Raw genomic sequence first — 22,274 nt, forward strand, 5'->3', positions numbered from 1 at the left:
TCTCACTTTGGTCTTGTTTTGGGTCTGTGTAACAAGAATTCCATTATGTTCTGCTTTGGTTCTATAGGGCCAGTGCCAAGATCTAAGAAAGAGAAAACAGCTGGAGTTGCAGATACTTTCAGAACCTATTCAGGCATGGGAAGGAGAGAATATTAAAACCTTGGGAAACGTGCTGTTTATGTCACAAGTAATGATGCAATACGGAACATCTGAGGTAAGATGTTTCAAATCTCAACGCCATTGCTTCCATCTTCCCTGTTTCTCTTCTTTGACTTGTCCTTTCGTCAAGGTCAAGTGCTTGAACATTCAAAGAAACTGAGCACCTCTTCTTTGCCCGGCACTCTGCTAGGTGCTGTGGGAGATAGGAGGAAAGAATACGCGATAATCCTGGCCTTCGAGGAATGTCTTACAAAACAGATGGAAACTCAAGCTGCAACTGGCAAACAAACCCAAATAGTCAGCATAGGTTGTGTGGTCTCCAGTGGATTCCACGGAAAGCCTTATGGAGGTAGGATCTGAGGAAAGCCTTATGGAGGTAGGACCTGAGGAGGAGGCCAGGAAGAGAGATGGCAAGGATTTTGTAAGTTAGAGGCTGTTCCTACCTCCGGAAAGAACAGAAGCGTGGCCTTTTGAGATGGAGAGAAACATCAGGTTTTGAGAACCCCGGGCATCAGGCAAGAGCTGTTCAGATCCACAAGGCAGGCAGCAGAGTCATAGAGAAATACGACGAAAGGGGTGATAACAATATTCACTCTGCCAACCATGTGTGTCAGTAAACTGGGGGGATGGGGCTAGGCACAGAAGGACCAGCTGGGTTGCAAAGTGAGAAGCACCCCCCACGAAGGTGGTGGGGAAGAAAATGAAAGTGCAAGGGCAAATGAACCCTGTTTAGGAGGGCAGGTTGAGACGAAGCAGTGACCTGGGGGCCAGAGGAGACGATGAATGTTATCTTAGACCTGTTAACTTGCCTGTAACATAGGTCTCCAGGTGGAAAGGTCTTGTAGGCAGCTGTTAAAACAGAAGAAAAATGTGGGTGGGAGTGAGAGGCAGAGATTCAGATGTCCCTGACAGATGTGCCCTCCTAGGAAGTAAATATCTGGAGAGAAGCATGGAGGGCTGAAGATGGATTATGTCTTTTAGGAAGGGGGCAGAGTAGGGGAGGAAGGTTGCTTATGTCACCTGGTATGATTTATCGGGTGTTAGAACTGCCTTCCCTGTCCCAAAACATCTTCCTATAGTCCCTGACAGGTCTCTGTCAGAGATTCATTACTTAGGGTTAATAAGCAATCTCATTTAAGATGCAGATACCCTGGGGAGGGTTAATGCGGTGGCCAGTCTAACTATTAGTCTTTCACACCTTTGGGATAAACCTCTGGGGTGAAGGGAGGAGGAGCCAGGGCCTGAAAGAGCCCACAAAGAGAATTGGAGAAGTGTGTTGTCATGGAAACTCCAGGAGGGGCTGTGGAAAGTGGTCAGCCTGCTGAGTGCCGATGAAGGTTCGAAGGTTTGAAGGTTCGGAGGTCAAGGAGTCTGGAAACCAAGAAGAAACCATTGGATTTCGCTAGAAGGCAGTTATTGATGACTTCGAGAGAGCAGTAGGGCTGCAGTTAGGGAGGAATCAATGGGGAGAAAAATGAAGACAGCAAGTAATTTGGCAATATAGTCTCAAGGACCAGGAGGTACTGGCATACCTGGGAGATGTTGGACGTTGGGTTCCAGACACCTGCCATAAAGCAAACAGTGCAGTGAAGCGAGTCAAATGAAGTTTTTGGTCTCTCGGTGCATATAAAAGTAGTCTTTATGCTATATCATAGTTTATTAAGTGTACAATAGTGTCATGTCTAAAAACAGTTACGGACCTTAATCAAAAATACTTTATTGCTAAAAAATGCTAACCAGCATCACGGCTTTCAGTGAGTCATAATCACTGATCACCATAACAAAAACAGTAATAGTGAAAAAGCTTGAAATGCAGCAAGAATTACCAAAACATGACAGAGACATGAAGTGAGCAAATGCTGTTGGAAAAATGGCGCCTACAGACTCGCTTCACACCGGGGCCCTACGAACCCTCAATGAGTAAAAACACGGCACCCGTGAAACCCGATACGGGGAAGCGCAGTAAGGCAAGGCAGGCCGGTGTTACACAGAAGGAGCCACGGGATCCATGAAGGCCTGTTAGGACAGAAGCTGGCCATATGTTAACGAGCAGAAAAGAAGAAATTAGGCTGCTGGAAGGACAGGGAAGAGACAGAGTGTCTGCAGAAGGAAGCTAAGTAAGAGAAAGACGTGAGAGGGTGCAAAGAACTTGCTAGAAGAGTGAGCCTCAAAGGATTGATTGCCTTTCTCAAGTGCAAGGAAGATGGAGATAGGCATAAGGATCATTGTAGCTAACATGGCTGGATGTGTCAGCCAAACAGAAGTTTTTGCACCTACTAATCACATATCTGTGTAAGAAGTTCAGAGAAGCCCTCTTGTGTGAAGTTTCCTTTAGTGCCACTTCCAAAAAGTATTTACTTCTTCGTGTTATGTGGGAACAATAGCTACCTTGTTCTAAAATTTTAGTGATTGGGCAGCCTGGGTGGCTCAGTGCTTTAGCGCTGCCTTCAGTCCAGGGCATGATCCTGGGGACCCAGGATTGAGTCTCATGTCAGGCTTCCTGCATGGAGCCTGCTTCTCCCTCCACCTGTGTCTCTGCCTCTCTCTCTCTGTCTCTCATGAATAAATAAATAAAATCTTTAAAAATTAAAAATAAATTAAAAATAAAATTTTAGTGATTAAGTGATTTTGTAATTAAGATTAAAATTAATTTTATGAATAGGATTTTAATATACATGCTACAGCATAATAAACTTCCTATTGCCCCAAAGCCCCTTCTGCTTTGCTCCTTTTCAAAGGAAAAATCATTTTCATTTTGTAAACCCAGAGACTTGTGCCTTGCCATTAACTGTGTGATGTCTCAGGTGTGCATACCTGGGAAACCAGCATGGTTAATTTGTATCTAACTTATGTATATGAAGAAAAAGGATAAACCAGGGGTTTGTACTCATATCAAAGCAAAATTCAACCAGTTTTGTGTTTTTAGGTTGAGTATCTTTTTTAAACGTTCGCTTTTTGTGCTCTGTTGCCTTATACAAGCTCTGTGTTATACAACAGTGACTCCAGAAATTCTTAACAAATAAAATGTCCAATTTCTGTTCTCCACTTAACATTTTTTCATTTCACTTTAGGAAAAGGAGGAGCGGTACCTCATGCTGTTTTCAAGTGTCTTGATTCTGTTATCTGCAAGTCCTCGGATGAGTGGCTTTATCTATCAGGTTAGTAGATTTCATACAAAGCAAATAGCAGGATCCAGAATGAAAACAGGTTTCCATCCAGATGCAATATTTCCACTCTGGCATTAAAAGCTCCAGCCAGAAAAGACAGAATGTTCTGACCCTTTGTTGTAATTAAACAGCTTATAAGAGCAGATGTTCCTTAGATCAGAAACCTTTATATAGCTGTAATGAGTTTATATTGAATATCCACTGCTCTGGTTATGAGCTAGGTTATGGATGTTCAAATAGAATTCTGAGTCTACAACCAGATAAATTAACAGCCATATTTCACAGGCTCATATCATATCATTATTGCTGAGAAACTATAAAGCTGGGGCCTGCTCCTGTGACTGTCTGATTGCAGTCATATCACATGATTTGGGGTTCTGAGGTGCAAGTCATGAAACTCCTTAGGAAATTAAACTTCCTTCTGTCTGCTCCCAAAATATGGAAGGCTAGTGAGTTACTGTCATCTGTTATAACTGGCCTAGTGATTACTAAGTTTCATAAAATTGGAATTTTTTTTGAATATTTACTTTGTTTACTGATTCCCTTCCAAATGTGTTAGAAAAAAGTAAGCTGTTTATAAATCCCCACCGTATGGTTTAGGGCGTGTTGGCAAAACACAACCCACATTTCCCCCTTGCTTTTTTGTCTAATTAAAATTGAAAGGAAAACATATTATCTATTGACAAGCCAGAGAGATATGTCTGGCCATAATTCAGCAGTGATTCCTGAGAGGGTCAGAAAAATCTGATAGACATAAGCAGGGATGCATATAACCACAGAATTAATGGAAATGTTCTTTTTCCAATAGGGAAAAATACCAGTGGCAGGAATGGTGGTGACCAGATTAGATGAAATTGAAGGGAATGACAATACATTTGAAATCACAGGTAGGTAATTTTATTTTATTTTTTTTCAAGTAGCTACTTGAAATCCTTTTTGGAGCAAAGTGGGATTTGAATAAATAAATGCTATTATTTTCTGCACTAAGTCTATGAGCTATAAGCTTTACCTGGGCAGGGCAAGGTTTGTTCTCTTTCCCAGGATAATTAGCATCCTGGGATAATTAGCATCCAGTGAAAGAACAAAGTCTCTCAGTCATTCAAAAGCCTCAGCTTTGCCATTAGTTTCAATCTTTTCTTGCACAGGAGCCACTTGATAGAACTAAAAAATAACAAAACAGGCTGAAGTAAATGAACAAATTGAGCAAAATACCAGGCCTGACCTTTGTGGCCTGTGGTCCCTTTTGCCAGGCCTGTGTAATTTCCATGTGGCGGTTTTCCTTTTTTTACTGACATGGCACAGTGGCTAGCACTGGGTCTATGGCCCCAGGCCTCCCCCCTTCTTCCCCAGTAGGGAGCCTGAGCTCGGATGTTGGCCTTGTTTCAACTTGAATATTGGGTAAAGCGGGACAGCATTCTCATTGTAGGCCGTGAACTAGATGGGCTCTGTGCTTACACTTTTGCACTGTGAGTTTGTTTAAAGTGAAGTTTTAGACTACTTTCCTCAGATTCTGTAAGCAGTAGAAGTCAAGGACAGTTTTAAAAATCAGACACAGGGATCCCTGGGTGGCGCAGCAGTTTAGCGCCTGCCTTTGGCCCAGGGCGTGATCCTGGAGACCCGGGATCGAATCCCACGTCAGGCTCCCGGTGCATGGAGCCTGCTTCTCCCTCTGCCTATGTCTCTGCCTCTCTCTCTCTCTCTCTCTCTCTCTCTCTATGACTCATAAATAAATAAAAATAAAAAAAAATCAGACACAGATATTTCTTTTCTTGCTTCATTACCTGTTCCTGACATAGAAGTTTCCATAGGGTCACCCCATAGGTGTGACCCCTTCTGATAACAGACACCCAACTCTTAGTTGCGTCAGGTCTGTTTATGAATGAGGTGCGTTCAAGCTTCTCCTTGCCTCTTATTTCCAAATGCTCACCATCGGGCAATGCAGGTAACATGGTCGACAGAATTGTGATCCACTGCAACAATAGCCAGGACTTCCAGGAGTGGCTGGAGCAGCTGTGCAGACTGATCAGGGGCCCTGCCTCTTGCAGTTCCTTATCCAAAACATCATCGTCATCTTGCAGCGCTCATTCTGTAAGTAGTCCACTTGTGCGGCTTGGGGACTGATGAGTCTCCCATCAGACCTGCCTGCAGAGAACTTTCAAGAAGCAGTTAGCATGCCCTCAGTCTTTGGGTCTTCTATATTTGTAGGTTTTGAAGTACAGTAAAACCTCACTAATTCTGATTTCTTGTGGAGGGAGGCCCATCCAAATTAATAAAACATTTTGCCGAGGGATGTGCACTTTTGTTTGATGATTCTAAGCAACTCCCCCTGACTGCCAGCAAAGTTTTTCTCATCACGGGTCCTGCTAAGACATTTCAATGATAAACAAGATTCATGTGAATTGTCAACCGTTAGTCTCATGTGAATTGTGTGCTGAGTCAAAACACAGAGTTTACCTTCGTAAATCCTTAAGTGCCCTCATGGAATCTCATTTATGCTACCGCATTCACTAGGTCAGCTTTAAGGGTAAACTCTCAGCGTTGCCTTCTTCCAGGTTATCATGAATCTGGAATTCCTAGAATCGGAATCGTTGAGATTTTACTGTATGTGCTGAGTGAGAGCGCATATTGTTGTGTTGTCTGTTAACACTCAAATGGGCAATGCCAAAACCCCAGTCTTAAGTACTGTGCATTGTGGTGGGAAGAACAAGGGCTTTGGCATCAGATCTGAGTTCAAATCTTGGCTTGTTCAATTGCCAGCTAGCTACTTTGCTTTGCTAAGGTTCATCTTAAGTCATTCTGCCAAAATAACCTATTTCGGCACCTAGTAGAGCACCCAACGCATGACTGAACGCAGTCAATGTTGACTCAGCTTTCCTGCTTCCTAAAGGAAAGCCACCCCTGACTTGAGTGACATTCCCAAAGAGAGAGGGAAGACAGGATCATGGGATGTTGAGTCAATTTTGTGCTGTTCCTTAGAGACCCCATAATCTGAACTGGAAAGTGCCAGTTCCCAAACTGGAGAATTTTGTTTTCCCACCTCTCCTTTTCTATGGCTGGCTTTGCTGATCCAATGACATTGTCGCTGTTCTCTCACCGTGTGGCACAAGGTCGGGTTCAGACGGCAGATTGCCAACATCTCATCAGACATTTTCCCAGTCTTTTAGCTCTACTGGACAGCCCCGAGGACCCCTGGAACCTCCTCAGATTATAAAACCGTGGAGTTTAAGTTGTCTACGACCCGCACCTCCACTTAGACCATCAGCAGCACTAGGTTATAAAGAGGTAATTTTGCTACATGTGGTATAAAATGCTTCTGACAAGCTAATTTCATAGCTCGTTACAAAGAGTTCTGTGGGAATGTGCTAGAACTTATGCTAGGTGATACATGTCAATCAATTGTGAATTGTTAGACTCAGGGATTTTGTTTGTTGCTTAATTTCCCTTTTTCCCATGGTCCCCGCACAAATATTTAGCAAACATCCACAGAGTTTCTGTGCACTGCCTGAGTTCCCTGGCCCCCTCCTGAAGTGCCTCTGGCTCACCTGATTGCTTTGGTAATAATGTCCACACATCTCAAACAAGAGCCACTTCATTTGACTTGAATTTCCAACCAAGAAGACCCAATTCTGCATTTTGGACCATTTTGATCTATTAAGCCAAACCAGGAAAGTCTTATGGGACCAAGCCATGAGTCTGAATTTTGAGGGTCTGGTCTTTTTGCTGCAGTTGAGAAGGGAAAAGAATTTAATGAAAAGAACATCTTTTCCACAGAGGCTTCTAAGCGACAACCCTAGAAGATATAGGATAAATTTGGGTAGTGGGGGGACTTTGAGGTTCTTTCTATTTTTTCCTGAAAGTCGCAGTCAGGAAATGTCAGTCACTAGCTTCTAGGACTGTATGGACTGTTACTTTTTCCATCCAGTGTTTTTTGGGTTGGTTTTTTTCCCCTAAGCTGTTTCTCATCATTTCAGCTTTTAAAGAGCCTCATTTATTAGGAACTGTTCTTTACCCAGATCTTACCAAGTGAAAGTTTAAGTCCATGACGGTTATGAGGTACATCTTAGAATTAGAGGTAAAGACAGCATATCAAACGTGTGCTTTGACATGTGATACAGATTTAGCTCCATTTCAAGTTGATCTTGATTTCAAACACCATGCTGCTGTTTCCATTAATTGTTGCCTTCAACTCCACATGCTTTAAAAAATAGAACAATCTTTGGGCACTGGAGGATTTTTTTGATCATTTCAAAAAAAATGATACGGGCACAACAGGAGATTCATAATAAGCTGAATCCTTATTATGTACCTCTGTTCAGAATTGGGCCAGGAAACAGTCCCACAGGTTTGCTTTGGAAATCGACCAGTGATACCCGCAAGCATCCAGTTTTCTTCTCTGATTACGTAAAGCAGGAGTGCCACTGCATAGTTATCTGGGTCCCCTTTTTAACGATGGATATTTTAGAATTGTCAGTTACTAAGTTCAAATGAAGGTGAGCCTTGAAGGGTAAAGTTTACTTAATCCTTCACAGAACTAATCCATTAAAACTAAGGCATGATCATGTTGTTTCTCTTGGGAGAAGAGAGTTATTAATATATTCTTACTGCATAGTGTGTATTTCGGTTATTTTCAGTATTTGTTATTCTGCATAGAACTGTATTTCTTGGGCTTTTGCATGATGCTATTGCATCTGAGACTAATGTGGGAAACATAATGATATTCCTTCTGTGTAATTGATGATAACACTAACATTTCAAATGTTGTTTTAGAATTATTGATAAATGGATTTGGTCATTATAACCATCGACCTCTCACGCTCATCTTCTCTTTCTTTACATATTCACTTTAGAGGATGTCTTATATCTTGAAGGTAAGGGTAGAACAATATCTTTGGCTTATGGTGACATCATAATGCTGTGCTATAATCTTTGATGAATGAAACTTTCCTTTATGCTTGTTGTGTCCCTTGTTCTAATTGGTGGCTAGAGTATGAAGATGCTATTCTGACATGTAAGTATTTGCTTCAAAAAATCAGGCTCTTATGAAACACATGTGAAAACGTAGTCTTAGATGCCTTAAAAATGCCTGTTTTCCTTGTGTTTTTTTTTTTTTAAATTGCTCCTTTTCCTGTTATTTTTGTCCCTCGTGAGTTTTCCATGTCTGTCTGTTCTCAAGTCTAAGTGGGTCACTGTGGTTAAATGGAAGAAATTAAATTCTTTGTTCCATATATTTTAAGGTACTAGTTATTATCCATACATCACTTATATACACTGCATGGGAGATTGGGATAAGAATGGTCACTAGGGTCTAAGATTCTAATCTGTTTACTTGGGTACCTGTTCATGGGCTCTGGTTATTCATACGGCAAAAGCAAATTTAAGAATCCATGGCTCTAAAAAAAAAAAAAAAAAAAAAAAAAAAACAAACAAACAAACAAAAAAAAAGAATCCATGGCTCTTTTATCTACTAATTTAAAATACACTTTATATATGTATTTTTAAGCTTGGGTCTACACCCAGTACTCCTAACCCCAAGTTATGTATCCAGAGATCCCTCATTTAGCTCTTCTCTCTGGCTTCAGGGAAATTATTTAGTCCCTCTGCCTTAATTTTTTCCATCTGAAAAATGGAAATTAATATTCTTCTTTCCGGGACTGTTGCTAAGGAAAATGTATTTAAACCGCTTTGAAATTCTTTGAAAAGCAGTATATACTACAATTGTTGTTTAATTCCCTTAACACTGTATCAGTGAAGACCATCAACTAAGTTAGGAATACAGGTATTTCCCTAGGATCGACACCCACTACTTTCTTTGCAGATGGCACCCATCCCTATGGCAATTGAGACACAATGTCATTGCCTCTGTTTTATGTGATCTTTTAGAATTTACTGGAGCCATTTTTATTGTGTACATTATTAAATTTTGATGCATTTTTGAGACTGTTAAAGTAAGGGAGAGCCATGCAGTTTAAGTTCATTTGCTCTTTTTAATTTGTTTTTTGGGGATAATTCTAATTCATAAAGAAACTTCTATCCTTACAGGAGTCTAGTAAAAGCCCCAAAACAATGAAGAAGTTTCTTCATAAAAGAAAGACGGAAAGAAAGCCATCTGAGGAGGAATATGTGATTCGGAAAAGTATGTGTCTTGCACTTTTTTGACAGTCGGTTATGGATGAGCTATCAGAAGAATTTTGTTGAAAGCAAATGATTAGAGCCATTTGTCCTCCATTATCACCTGTTACACAAAGAAAAATGCCATTCTAGGGCTGGTCACTTCTAAGCTTTTTGAATGAGCTGCCTGCTTCTGCACTTCATGTGATCTGAGGCAGACACCATTATATGATCTTGGGATAGAATATTTTACCCCACCTGGATGAGAACCACTAAAGGGCCCCATTTGCTACAGATTCATTTCTTTCCCTCAGTTTCTCATACACAAAATGTTTTCCCTACTGAGATAGACAAAACAGACCTGAAGGCTGAAATCCTTCTGGAAGTTTAATGCTCAGTGACATTTCCAGTTAGCTAAGCAGTCACCCTGCTGCCATGTAGAAATGGCTTGATTCCAAGGTGGGCTACAGAGTCCGTTGGCCAGTACATATGTCCGTATTTGCCTCTAAGACTGGGACCGAGGTACTCTGGGAGACACATGAAGGAGTGAGTGGTACATCCCAAAAGGGTCGCAGAATTGTGTGTCTCAGGCAAAAGTAATCTGTAGAAGTCTTTACTGGACTCCAGCTTCTGCATCGCCCAGCCCACCCCTGGGTGCATGCATCATCCCTTGAGCAGGGTTCCGCCTCCCAGTCATTTCAAGAAAGAGTTGGAGGGGAAGGGAGAATCAATGACTCTGCTGGCTGATTGGGAAAAACCGAATGAGGTCTATGGGGGAAAGCTTCCTAGAGAAGGGATGCCTTGCAATTTGGAGGGGAGGCAGGCTGTGGTGTACGTCGGGTGAGAACTGGGGCTAGAGCCAAGCCTGGTGCTGTCATCGTGGCCCCTAGGAGTCTAGTAGAAGCCTCCAAATGATGTAGAAGTTTCTTCAGAAAAGAAAAATTGAAACCTGCCGCTGCTGGCAAAGGCTTTCCGGTCAGGGAACCCAGTCCCCAGCAACTGAGTACATGGCATCATTTTGAGGGTCCAGAGGTGGATCTCTGTCTGCAAAGTCATTATTAATTAAATCCAATAGGTACGGCTGCTCTGGAAGAGGATGCTCAGATCCTTAAAGTGATTGAAGCCTACTGCACCAGCGCGAATTTTCAACAAGGCCACGGCTCAAGTAGGTTCCCCCCCAAACCACTTTCTCTAATGAATGCTGTTTCTTTTTGACTGCTCAGCACCTCTTTGAAAAAGAGCAAAGCAACCCAGATGGGTTGCAGGGTGTGGAAAGCAGGTGACCTGGTGCAGAACTGCATCTTTCCGATAAGGTGCTTTTAGCTGCCAGGCGGTTTGTTTACCCACTCTTTCTTTTCACTCAGAGAGAAAGAGAGACGCAAGAGTAAAAAAGTTGGAGGTGATAGAAATGAAAAAAAGAAGTCTTTTTTTTTTTAAAAGTCCTTCTCCTTTGAAGTATACAGATACCTTTGCCAGCACTAGTTAGGAATTAAAGAGCCCAGAAGAGTTCCTGTGTCTGTGAACTGATGGTAATCTCTTCTCATAGGCAGATTTGGAAAGGAAGTTACAATACTATCTTTGATCAGCTGCATTTTTAAGCGAACAGTGCTCCACCCAGCTTGAGTTTCAAAGTTGCTCTGAAAATCTGGAAATGTAGCTGCTTAGCAGGGGCTGTTTGGAATGTCTGCAGTTTTCAGGGAGTGATCAGGAAGGGTGTTCCCCACTCACTCCAACATCTTTCAGGCTACAGAACTGAAAGCGAGATGAGGTTGTCTGATTGATCCTTGAGCTTCTCAAAAAACTGGGTCGCATCAGTCCTGTCTTGTCTTGCATGATTAAAGACATTCAGGAGACCTCTATGAGGTGTTTGCATCCGCACAAGAAGTGAGTTCTCTCCATAATGCTCCATTTTGGATAGCTGCTGACCCACCACTCGAGTTGGAGGTGGGGATCACTTGGGTGCCTCCAAAGGAACTTGTCCCTAACTAAGGTTGGCATGAGGAAAACATTTGATGTCAAACTTGACACATTTGGCCGTGAAGAGAGGTCTGTCACACCCTCTGCTTTCACAGATAGATCCTGGTGGTGGCTTTGGACATGCCCAGCTCTGTGAACAAGTTTCAAGGAGGCAGGAAAGGACAGAGAGAGCAGTTTGGGGCATGAAAGCTAGGAAAGAGAGGGGGACAGGGAGACACCAGAAGAAGCCTCCCTCGTACAAAACGTGACCTCATCTGCTCCCCGACCCCGCTCTCTTCACATTCACGGCATCCGCAGATCTGTAGGAGGCACAGGCAGGTGTTCTGGCCTAAAGAGCCACATTTCCGCCCCTCCTACCTAGCCTGTCCCCGACACGTGGCAGGTTGTCTAGCATCGTGGCGACCTTCCATCCTCTGTCCCTCTTCAGCTGGAAGTCCTATTTCCTAGGACCTCGCTGCTATTTCCTGCTGCATTTAACCAGTGAGTCAGCCAGTCTGCTGTCTAATTATTAAGCACCTACAGAGTCCTGGGCCCAGGAAGGCAAAGCCACTGCCACCTGAGCAAAGGTGAGACAGTGAGCGCACACAATTTGAAGGCTCAGGGAGACTGAAGATTAAGGCCTTGAGCTCCAGGAGGAAGGATCCAGAAGTGAGGAGGAAGTTAGAGGTGCAGGAGAGTTGTTTGGTCCAGTCCCTTGTCTGTTCTGTCACCTCTTCCATCCCCAGAGCCTGGAGACTGTCTGAGCAGAGCCATGAGGATGTCCACACCTTTGTGCTGGTGTGACGATCCCCAAACCCCTCTCCACCCTTGACCCAAATGAACTTGACTGATAAAGTGCCCCACCCTGGCCAAAATCCAATTGATGTAGTTGTCTGTTTTCTCATGTCAGCAAATGTTGGATGACTGCTCTCTGGGTGCAAAGCAGCAACATGCCATCAGCAGAGACCCCTAAGTGATATTAGTAGAAGAGACCAACACCTAGAATAGTCTCTGCTAACTCTCCCCTCTCCTCCCTCTTGCAACCCTTGTTTGTAGGTGCTCGCAAAGATTCTCTTCCACAAGTTTTACTCCCTGAGGAAGAGAAACTCATCATTGAAGAAACCAGGAGCAATGGCCAGACTATCATTGAAGAAAAGTGAGTAGAGTGGGCTACCTTTTCTGATTTGTCTGTGGGCTGGAAATAAGGTTCCAGAAAGGCAATGCATCTCTTGCAAAGCCTGCACTGAAGGACAGTCCGTCCTTCTCCAGGAATATAGTTGGGAGCTGCAGGAGGGCTGCCCCCACAATGAGGGGAAGGGGGCAGGGGAGGCAGAGGGCGTGGAACTCTGTGTGTGGTGGCTGCCCCTGGGGCTAGCTCCCCCATACAGTAAAGTAAGTATGCAAGAATCGCACTCTAGATGGGTTTAGATGGTGCTTGGGAAGGCCACAACACCAATTTCCTTGCCCAGAGGGATGCTTCTCACATTTACTGAATCAAACACTGGACTTCCACATACTTGGCCTATTTAGCATCCTACAGAAACCCAGTGAATTAAGCATTACTTTCATCAATTCTATTGAAGTTGAGGTTCAGGGAAATGATGTTCCTGGTCTACCTTTGCACACTAATGAGGGTGACCTAATGGGGAAAAATCAGGTTAAGTACCTATGGGCTCATAAAATAAACACAAAGTAGCCAAATAATTCATTTGTTTAAACTTGAGTCATTTCTGAAGTCAGGCCTAAATTTGCATAGTACAGCATATTTCAAAGTGCTTGACATCGTCAATGTATTTTTCCATCTGGTATACGAAGTGATGTGGCAAAATGGTAAAGTGCTTGGGCTCAAGAGAACAGTCCTGGTTCAAGCCCAAATTCAGCATCGTGTTAGCCGTGTGACCTGGGGCCAGCCTCTTTACCGTTCTGTGCCTCCATTTCCCCATCTGTAAATAAGTATGATAGTAATACTTTAAGGTTTATTGTGAAGTTAAATGGAATAATAAGTATAAAGGCTGGCACATAGTTATAGAGAGCTATATTAATCCCCACAACAACTTTGTGAAGTTTGTGGGGAATGTGGTATTATCCCCATTTTGTATGCGAAGAAAGTAAGGCAAGGAGAGGAGAAAGAACCTGATTACCCAAGGCTGGAGGATGGTAAGTGGTAGGGTCAGACCTGGAACCCAGATCTCTAGAATTCTTGTCCAGGGAGAGAGCCATCTGGGAATTAACTGTTCCACGAGTCAGGCAGGGCATTTTATCCTCTTTTGGAACAGATGAGACCTTCCAGAAAGAATGCCCCTGACTTTGTGTCATATAGGGTCACGTAGGGTCACAGAGGTGAGAGCAGCAATGCCATAGCACAGGATAAGCAGGGCCTCATGACACCCCTCATTATATGTTATGTGATGTTCATTCCTGCTCTTAAGAAAGTCAAAACCTTGCGATGAGCTCTAGTCTCTTTTTTTGTAAATCCCCCAAGCTGGGAAGTAAGTGGCCAAGGAGGAGGGCACTATAGTAAAGGTGTAATGACATGGCATTCGAATGAGCATGTGGGCTGGTGGTGGTTTGCCCATAAAAATAGAGACCACAGGGGCCATTCGTAGCAGTATCTCTCCCAACCAGCTCCCCCAAAAAAAAGGCCACTGTTTTTCAGGATCTGTATTTCTTGAAAGTGGCTTTTATGGTTAAGTTTTATGTGACAGTGTTTCAGTACCAGCTATGAATCTCTGAACTTTATGTTCTAGGAGTCTTGTTGATACTGTGTATGCCTTGAAGGATGAGGTCAAAGAACTGAAACAGGTAATGAAATATATAACTGATTTTCTTGGGTCATATAATAGGAACAAGGTGGTGAGGTGGGGATTTTTCTTATTTCTACAGGGTGAGTTCTGTTGATTTTGCCATGTAGTGTTGGGTTTAAATTTCTTAGGCTTGCTCATATACCTATTTAGCGGTTTACAATAGGTTCCCAATACTTAGTTACAACTTTCATGTTCTCTGACATTTGTAAACAGAATTTTAGAAAAGATAAGTCATCCACGAGTGTGTAAGTATAAAGAGAACCATAAATCTTGATTTGCGGGCTCCTCTGAAGATGTGATCCAGTGCTCCATGATGCACACTTCCTGGTGTTTGGGGACTGGCTGCACCTGGTGACGGGGTAAAGGATGGACTGGAGGGGGGAGAACAGAGATTATCTGTCACAAAACTCAGGGTGAGACACAATGGATTTCTGAACTGAGGTAGTGCCATTGAGGCTGCAGAGAAGGAAAACAAATGTAAAGGAAGGCACATCGTAGAGTTAGAGCCTATGGAAAATTGATGCTGTGATGTTGGGATTGAGAGGGAGAGCCAGAGATTGAAGATGAGGCTTCTTACATGGATACCTACTTGGATAGGGCAGTGCCCTTCACGAACTCAGGAACCACAGGAGGAAAAGAAGTTTGGGGTGACAGAGGAGAGACTGAGTTCACTCTAGGATATGAGTCTGAAGTGCTTGTAAATATCAACTTGACACTAGGGACTGTGGACCTGGTGCTCATGAGATGAGATGAGGTCAGGTGTCAGAGGGATTAGGGAGGCCCCTGAGTTGAGCTGAAGAAGAGACATTAGGTGAAAAGAGAGCTGAGTTGGAAGAGGGCCCGGGCCAGTGCTGTACAGGACGCTTAGACTGCAAGCAAGAAGACTGCAAAGGCTTGGCCAGAGAAAGGTAGGAGAAGCAGGGGGCTGCCTTGTCCTAAAAGCTGAAGGAGAGGAGTCTGAGGAAGGAAAGTGGTCAGTGGTGAAAGCTGCCAAGAGGAGGAACAGGAGGAGCCCTGGGAAGGGGCCACGTAGTTTGGGAATTAATGAGTCTTTTCTCATCGTAGGAAAATAAAAGAATGAAGCAATGCCTGGAAGAAGAACTGAAATCAAGAAGGGACCTAGAAAAGCTGGTCCGGAGGCTGTTGAAGCAAACTGATGAGTGTATTCGGGCTGAATCTAGTAGCAAGACCTCCATTCTTCCATAACTATCACTGTGCAGCTGGGTAGACGTGCCTTCGGGGCATCTCAAAATGTCCAGCTGAATGATTTGTTTGCTCACTTCCTTGGCTTTTATTTTGTATCTGAGTCAGTCCTCTCTCCCCCCCTCCCATTCCCCCCGCTCTCGCTCTTGCTTTCTTTCTCTGTCTCTCTGTTTGCTTTCTGTTTGCTTGAGTATTTGTTGTTGTTTGGTTATTGGTTGGTTGTTTTCTTTCTGACAGGGGTAAAAGTGAAAGTGGTGGTGGAAGTCTCTCCAGAGTCTTTTCCATTCAATAAGAAAAGGAAAACTAGTATAGGCAAATGACTTACATGGTCTTCAGATGGCCTTCAATTCATAGTGCCTCTTCAACCAGCCATTTCCCCTCCCCGCCCCGCCCCATCACTCTTTTGGGGCTGGATGCCATATCAAAGTGGCTGGCCATGGCTTAGTAAATGTGAACTTGACTTTTTCTCTCATGCTTTCTTGTATCTGGAAGCCCCTCTGTACCCAATTTAAGGAAGACAAAGCTCCTTGAGCTATGACTAGGGTAGGGTGAATGGAAGACTAGCACATTTGCCCGGTGACCCAGCCACCTTCCCTGGACTATCATGTGCCACCCCTCAATGCACACTTTTTAAAAAAATTACTGTCCTGTGTTGTCTATAAGGCCAAGAAAACAGTAGCACCCTTATTCCTTTTGTGTGCGTTTACATTTTAACTCTATGGGGCAGAAGCTCCGGTCATCCATGCCAATACCAGATCCATTAGCAAATTGCACTAGACAATCTTCCCCTTCAGCAGCAGAGTTGATCATCTCTCCCCAGTGCATGATAGATTTCGCCCCCAACCTTCTGCCTCGTATGTAAGTTTTATATTTCCCCAGTGCTTTTAGCCAACCATATGAAGCGATGTGTAAACTAGTATGTGTGTGCTTCGCTTCCTTTTTGAAAATATAGACTGTGAGCAGTTACTTTATCTACCCTGCATATTCAACTTGTGACTTCTCGTCCTTCAAAACAATCTGCATTGAGGAGCTATCATGCCCTAGTAGACTGCTTTAATTCACTTTATTGCTCTACCAGGTATGCAGTGAGAAGCTGTAATATTCCTCAGCCTTGAAGCATTATTTGCAGAAATGTGCTCTTGGTCCAGTTTGTATATCCAGAAAGAATGGACACTTCTAGTGGTTGTGTGCTGGTTGCTAGTGAAGCTCAGGATTTGGAACTAGTTTACTAAAGTGGCTCATTAAATCCAACGATCACCTTTGTAAGTGTCTCAACAATTAGAACTGCGGTAAACCAGGTTTAGAAGGGTCACAGAAGAGCAGAACTCATGCAAATTCAGCACAACTGAAAGTCAGCACAGTGCAACCCACCCCTCTCTCTCCCCAAGACAGGTGCAACTGGGCAGGTGGGAAAGATCACTGGAAAGAGAGGCAGAGGGCCAATGGTCTGGTCAAGGTAGTCTTCCAGATACATTTGACGCATGCCTATAAATGTGGGTTTTGCAAATGTTATTTAGAAAGCACACTTGAAGCTCGAATCCCCCAGCTTGCTAAGCTCTTTTTCTTTCTCATACTGGGGTGGGGGGGCGTCTCAAGTTCCCATAGCTACACGGTACAGGGCTGTTGACTACTTGCTGCACAACAGAAATGACACCATCCACAGGAAAGGGACTCTACCTGCAGTCCGCCATCAGCCAACCACATGCAGCCATCTTTGGAAGCTGAAGAGTGAAGATTTCTAGAAATGGCCATCATTCTGTTTTTAAGCCCAAAAGCTTAGCTTTGCCATCCTTCACCTAAAAATTAACAACAACCACACAGATCTGAGCATCTGCCCCGTCTGTGGTTAATCAATGGCTTACAGTAAATGTGCACACTATATCCATAGGGAACATTTTTGTGATTTAAAAATACTTTAGTAGATAAGGTACAGGATTGCTTATAATACTGAAAGGTCTTTATTTTAAAGTAAAGTGTACATATGCATGTTTTTGGAACTTGGCCTTCTGAGGAGAGGCCCTCGGTACTCTGGGTAGTGAAGCTTGTGCAGAGTGTGGTGTCTGCGCTCACACAGTAAGCAGTAATATAAAGGAAATGAAGCCATGTTAACCCGAGAGCAGTGTCTTCATAGTTGTGTTGTTTACTTACTCTATAAGTGGGTTCCTCTTACTCTGTAATTAAACTGCTGCCCTTAGAGGCTTTTTAGTTCTTCTTCCGTCATGTTCCTTCTTACACAAGCTCAAATTTTCTAACTTGTTTTTATTTTGAAGACTTTTAAAATGGACGTTTTCAATAAATAAGAATAACAGTGCTTTATAAACTAAGTCCTGTGTTTTCTTTTCTTTTTCTTTCTTCTTCTTCCTTTTTTTTTCTAACCAGTGTGCAGAAGGATTTTTCATGCTATGGCAGCTTCCTCCCCCATTTACTCATTAGGCGTCTGCTCTCCAGCTGTCTTCCACCTGTTTCAGTCTGGGCAGGTGAGATTTGCTCCCTGCTTTACAGAGATAATACGGGCCTTCCTTAACTTCTCCACCCCTCTCCTTCCATCCTCAACCTATGAACTGTACACCATTTTCCATCCTGTATCAGGATTTTGTCAACCACTTGAAGCCTACATTTTGACTGCAGTTGGAATGCTGGTGTCAGCAGTCAAAATAAAAATATATGCTCCACCTCGAGACAGGTGTGCTGTAGGTATCTGTTGCTACTCAGCTTCCCTTCCTACCCCTTTTGTGTTTCTCCCTGGAAGCCTAAAAAACAAAACAAAAGACCTATCTAAGACTCCGTTGCAGCTAGGGTTCTCTATACAATGTGGGTTCTGACGTATTTTCAGTTCTGCCAATGAGATGCCTTTGCATGATGTTTGGAAGGTTTACGTGAGGCAGAGGTCATCTTCCTGGGGCTTGGCAGCTGGTGGGCAGTTCCACAGATGTGTTTGTGGCTTCTGAACTGTAGCTTCCAGTGTGTCCACTCATGGCTTTGTGCTTGGGAGATTGTTGTGGCAGCGGTGGGGGGTGGAACAGGAGTAGAAGCTTCCTGGACCAAATTTGGATCACAACTACAGTACGATGACCTTGAAGCCATTAGTCCAACAGAAGCCCCTGACTTCCACTCCTGTAGCCAATGATTTTTTAGGCACCAAGTATTACCTTTCTGCTTAGGATGCCTTTGGAGGCTATTTCTCCTACTCTGAAGCAGTAGATCCAACATCACACCTCCCATGTTCTGGGCTCTATCCTAAGTGTTTTATATGGTTGAGCTCACAAAACATTTGCACCCACTGTATGAGGTACTGGTTATCCCCATCTTAAAAAGGAACAGAGGCACAGGTGTTGAACAAGATGCTAGTATGTGTGGAGCTGGGATTCGAAACCTTGGTCCATCTGCCTCTGGGATCCATGCTCTTTCTACCATGCTTTCACTTCTATACTTGGAGCCTACTAAATAGGCTTCTACCTCAGCGATCTACTCTCATGAAATCACTAATGAGCTCTTAATTGAAAAATCCAGGGAACACTTTTCAATTCTTGTCTTGACATCTCCACATTATTTGACCCTCACCTCCTTGGCTTTCATGATCCCAACTTTTCTGGCATTCATTCAATCTTTCTGACCACCCCTGTCTTTGCTGCCTTTGCCTCCTTTGCCTGTCCCTTGAACATTTGATATCCTCAACACTTCTTCTTCTCTTCCTTTTTATAGCCTCTTTCTGAACAACCTCATCTATTCCTAAAACCTCATTGATGAAAATGCAAGTGACCCCCATGTCCGTGTTTTTCCATCCCAATCTTTCTCCTGAGCTCCAGACCCATGGATACAGCTACTTCCTGCAGTCTCAACTTGGTTGTCCTACAGCACCTTGAACTCAACATGTCCAAAATAGGACTCCTCATTTTTATTCCCAGATTGGCTCCTCCAATGTTTCCCATCCCAGTGAACAGCACCCCTGGCCCCTTAGTTGCCTATCAGGAAAATGGGCATTATCATCTGCTCCATCCTCTCTCTCAACCCTGTATAAATTTATACATTAACCCTTTATAAGTCTAGCTATCCACTCTTACCATTTTTAACTCTGTTGTATCATCTGAATTTCTCTCCATCCTCCTGACCATCACCTGTTTTTGGCGCTTATCATCTCTCCCTTAGACTAATGCATCTCCTTGCCTCTTGTGTCACCTCTAGTCAATCCTCTTTGGTTCCCATGGCATGGTTACCTAAGAGATCGATGTCATTCATCTGTTTAAAAAATTAGTCTCTTGCTACTCCTCACCACACAGTAAAATTTAATTTCCATGAATTTCTCTTAAGTCCTATAATATGCCTTTTGCCCTGCCTAATACACCTATCCCTTTCCCATTCCTGTCCATCAAGCAAATTCTTTACTTTCCATTTAGAATCAGCTTACATATCTATGTGAGCTCATGATCTCTAAAACATGTGTATATATGTGTGTCTCTGCATGTGTATGTGTACATTTATATGTATGTACTTTATATGTTTGTATGTATTAGGATTGCCAGATAAAATACAAGATGCTCAGTTAAGTTTGAATTTCAGCTGGGGCACCTGGCTGGCTTAGTCAGTAGAGCAAGCAACTCTTGATCTTGGGGTCTTAAGTTCAAACCCCATGTTGAGTATAGAGCTTACTTTTAAAAATTGAATTTCAGCTGTGCAACAAATAATGTTAATAATGTTTTGGTACAGATCATGTCTCATATATTGCATGGGATATATTTCTACTAAGTTTTTCAATGTTTATCTGAAATTCAAATATAACTGGGTATCCAGAATTTTTATCTGCTAACTCGGATAGCTTTTGTGTGTGTGTATAAATATATTTATAGTTATTAGTATATATTTATATATGTTATACTATATATATATATATATATATATATATATATATATATATATTTACACTTCCTAGGAGCAGTGACACCCTCATAGCAAGAAATACAATTAGTACCCAGAACTTGGTTTCTAAACACTTAAACTCTGTGCTGAAAAGAACCGGAGCTCCTTGGCAAAATGGCTGATTCTATAGCTGAAGCAGGGAAGGTACAAGATGAGGCCGGAACATCTTCTTGTGCCAGAAAGTAAAATAATGCTAAAAAAGGAACCTGGTAGATCCCATTTCAAGGACACAGGGGCTAACCCAAAGAGGCTCCCACTAGCAAAATAGGGTAAGTTTGAGCACCAAAATAAGGACAGTGATGAGTTTGAAAACAGTGAACAATGTAGGAATCTATGAGTCCATACTGATAAGTAAGTGGGCAGAAAGGGAGAAGCTCTTGCTCACAGGACCACATTGAGTGTTGATGGTAAATGTGGAAGGAAGGCCAGAGTTGGAAAAAATCATTTTGCAAGCATCATACTATAGACTGATTCAGGCAAAAATGACTATCAGATGCTAAATAAAGGGGGAAATGTTTTTTTTTTATTTTTTTATTTTTTATTGGTGTTCAATTTACTAACATACAGAATAACCCCCAGTGCCCGTCACCCATTCACTCCCACCCCCCGCCCTCCTCCCCTTCCACCACCCCTAGTTCGTTTCCCAGAGTTAGCAGTCTTTACGTTCTGTCTCCCTTTCTGATATTTCCCACACATTTCTTCTCCCTTCCCTTATATTCCCTTTCACTATTATTTATATTCCCCAAATGAATGAGAACATATAATGTTTGTCCTTCTCCGACTGACTTACTTCACTCAGCATATTACCCTCCAGTTCCATCCACGTTGAAGCAAATGGTGGGTATTTGTCATTTCTAATAGCTGGGAAATGTTAAAAAGATCCTTGCATGGTCTTGAAGTGTTTCCCCTAAGACTGCTCACTTAGTTACAAAGGGGAAAATGGTAACTATGGGGTACAGAGACTGGATGACATCTTCCTTCACTGAGTGATCAAAATTCACATCAGTGACGAGAGACAGATGGCCAGCATGTGCTTCCAGATGGGATCCACTGAGAACACAACATCATGAATGTGGTTTGCCATCTAGGAAAGCATAACTGGGATTTAACCCTGAGGAAACTTCAGACAAATTCAGAAAAGGAACATTCTTTTTTTTTTTTTCTTTTTAAAGGGGAGAGACTGTTAGTATTTTAGGCAAAAATGTCAAAGTCATTAAATGCAAAGAAAGGCTGTGGCAATGTTCCAGATTAAAAGCAATTAAAGAGACATGACAGCTGAATTTAATACCTGACCCCAGACTGGTTCCTGTACTGGAAGGGCAAAGTGATAGCAAAGATATTATTGTATAACTTAACTGAATTAGAAGACAAATGGCAAATCAGTATCAATGTTAAATTTATGGAAGTTGATAAATGTACAGTTGGCCTTTGATTAATCTAAGGGTAAGAGTGCCGACCCCCCCCCCACAGTCAAAAATCCACGTAAAGTTTTGACCTCCCCCACACTAAACTAATGGCCTACTGTTGACTGGAAGCCTTACTGATAACATACAGTCAACATATTTTTTTTTTAATTTTTATTTATTTATGATAGTCACAGAGAGAGAGAGACAGAGGCAGAGACATAGGCAGAGGGAGAAGCAGGCTCCATGCACCGGGAGCCTGATGTGGGATTCGATCCCGGGTCTCCAGGATCGCGCCCTGGGCCAAAGGCAGGCGCCAAACCGCTGCGCCACCCAGGGATCCCCAGTCAACATATATTTTGTATGTTCTATGCATTATATGCTGTATTCTTACAATAAAGTAAGCCAAAGAAAGGAAAACGTTTTTAAGAAAATCTTAAGGAAGAGCATTTATAGTACTTTATTTATTGAAAAAAAAATCCAAACCTGTGTTATTTGGGGCTCACCTGTGCTGTGGTTATAAAGAATATCTTTATTATCAGCAAATACATATTTAGGGG

At 42.7% G+C, this 22,274-nt stretch overlaps 1 protein-coding gene across 3 annotated transcripts in view; it reads left to right on the forward strand.

Annotated features, from left to right (window-relative positions):
* The window catches only part of ARHGEF6 (Rac/Cdc42 guanine nucleotide exchange factor 6), a 101,730-nt gene extending 84,009 nt beyond the window's left edge, over window positions 1-17,721 (forward strand). For 2 of the 3 annotated variants that reach the window (XM_077889391.1, XM_077889392.1), the window contains 11 exons: window positions 68-214; window positions 3,231-3,317; window positions 4,135-4,213; window positions 5,269-5,414; window positions 6,471-6,608; window positions 8,174-8,194; window positions 9,366-9,459; window positions 10,510-10,599; window positions 12,447-12,546; window positions 14,138-14,192; window positions 15,260-17,721. In XM_077889391.1, coding sequence (XP_077745517.1) covers window positions 68-214; window positions 3,231-3,317; window positions 4,135-4,213; window positions 5,269-5,414; window positions 6,471-6,608; window positions 8,174-8,194; window positions 9,366-9,459; window positions 10,510-10,599; window positions 12,447-12,546; window positions 14,138-14,192; window positions 15,260-15,400 — 1,098 coding nt within the window. In that variant the 3' untranslated portion in view covers window positions 15,401-17,721. The remainder of the gene's footprint in view (window positions 1-67; window positions 215-3,230; window positions 3,318-4,134; window positions 4,214-5,268; window positions 5,415-6,470; window positions 6,609-8,173; window positions 8,195-9,365; window positions 9,460-10,509; window positions 10,600-12,446; window positions 12,547-14,137; window positions 14,193-15,259) is intronic. The other variant, XM_077889390.1, reaches the window with a different exon arrangement.
* Window positions 17,722-22,274: the final 4,553 nt, after the last annotated feature.

This window comes from Canis aureus, chromosome X, assembly GCF_053574225.1.
Source record: "Canis aureus isolate CA01 chromosome X, VMU_Caureus_v.1.0, whole genome shotgun sequence".
NCBI lineage: Eukaryota > Metazoa > Chordata > Mammalia > Carnivora > Canidae > Canis > Canis aureus.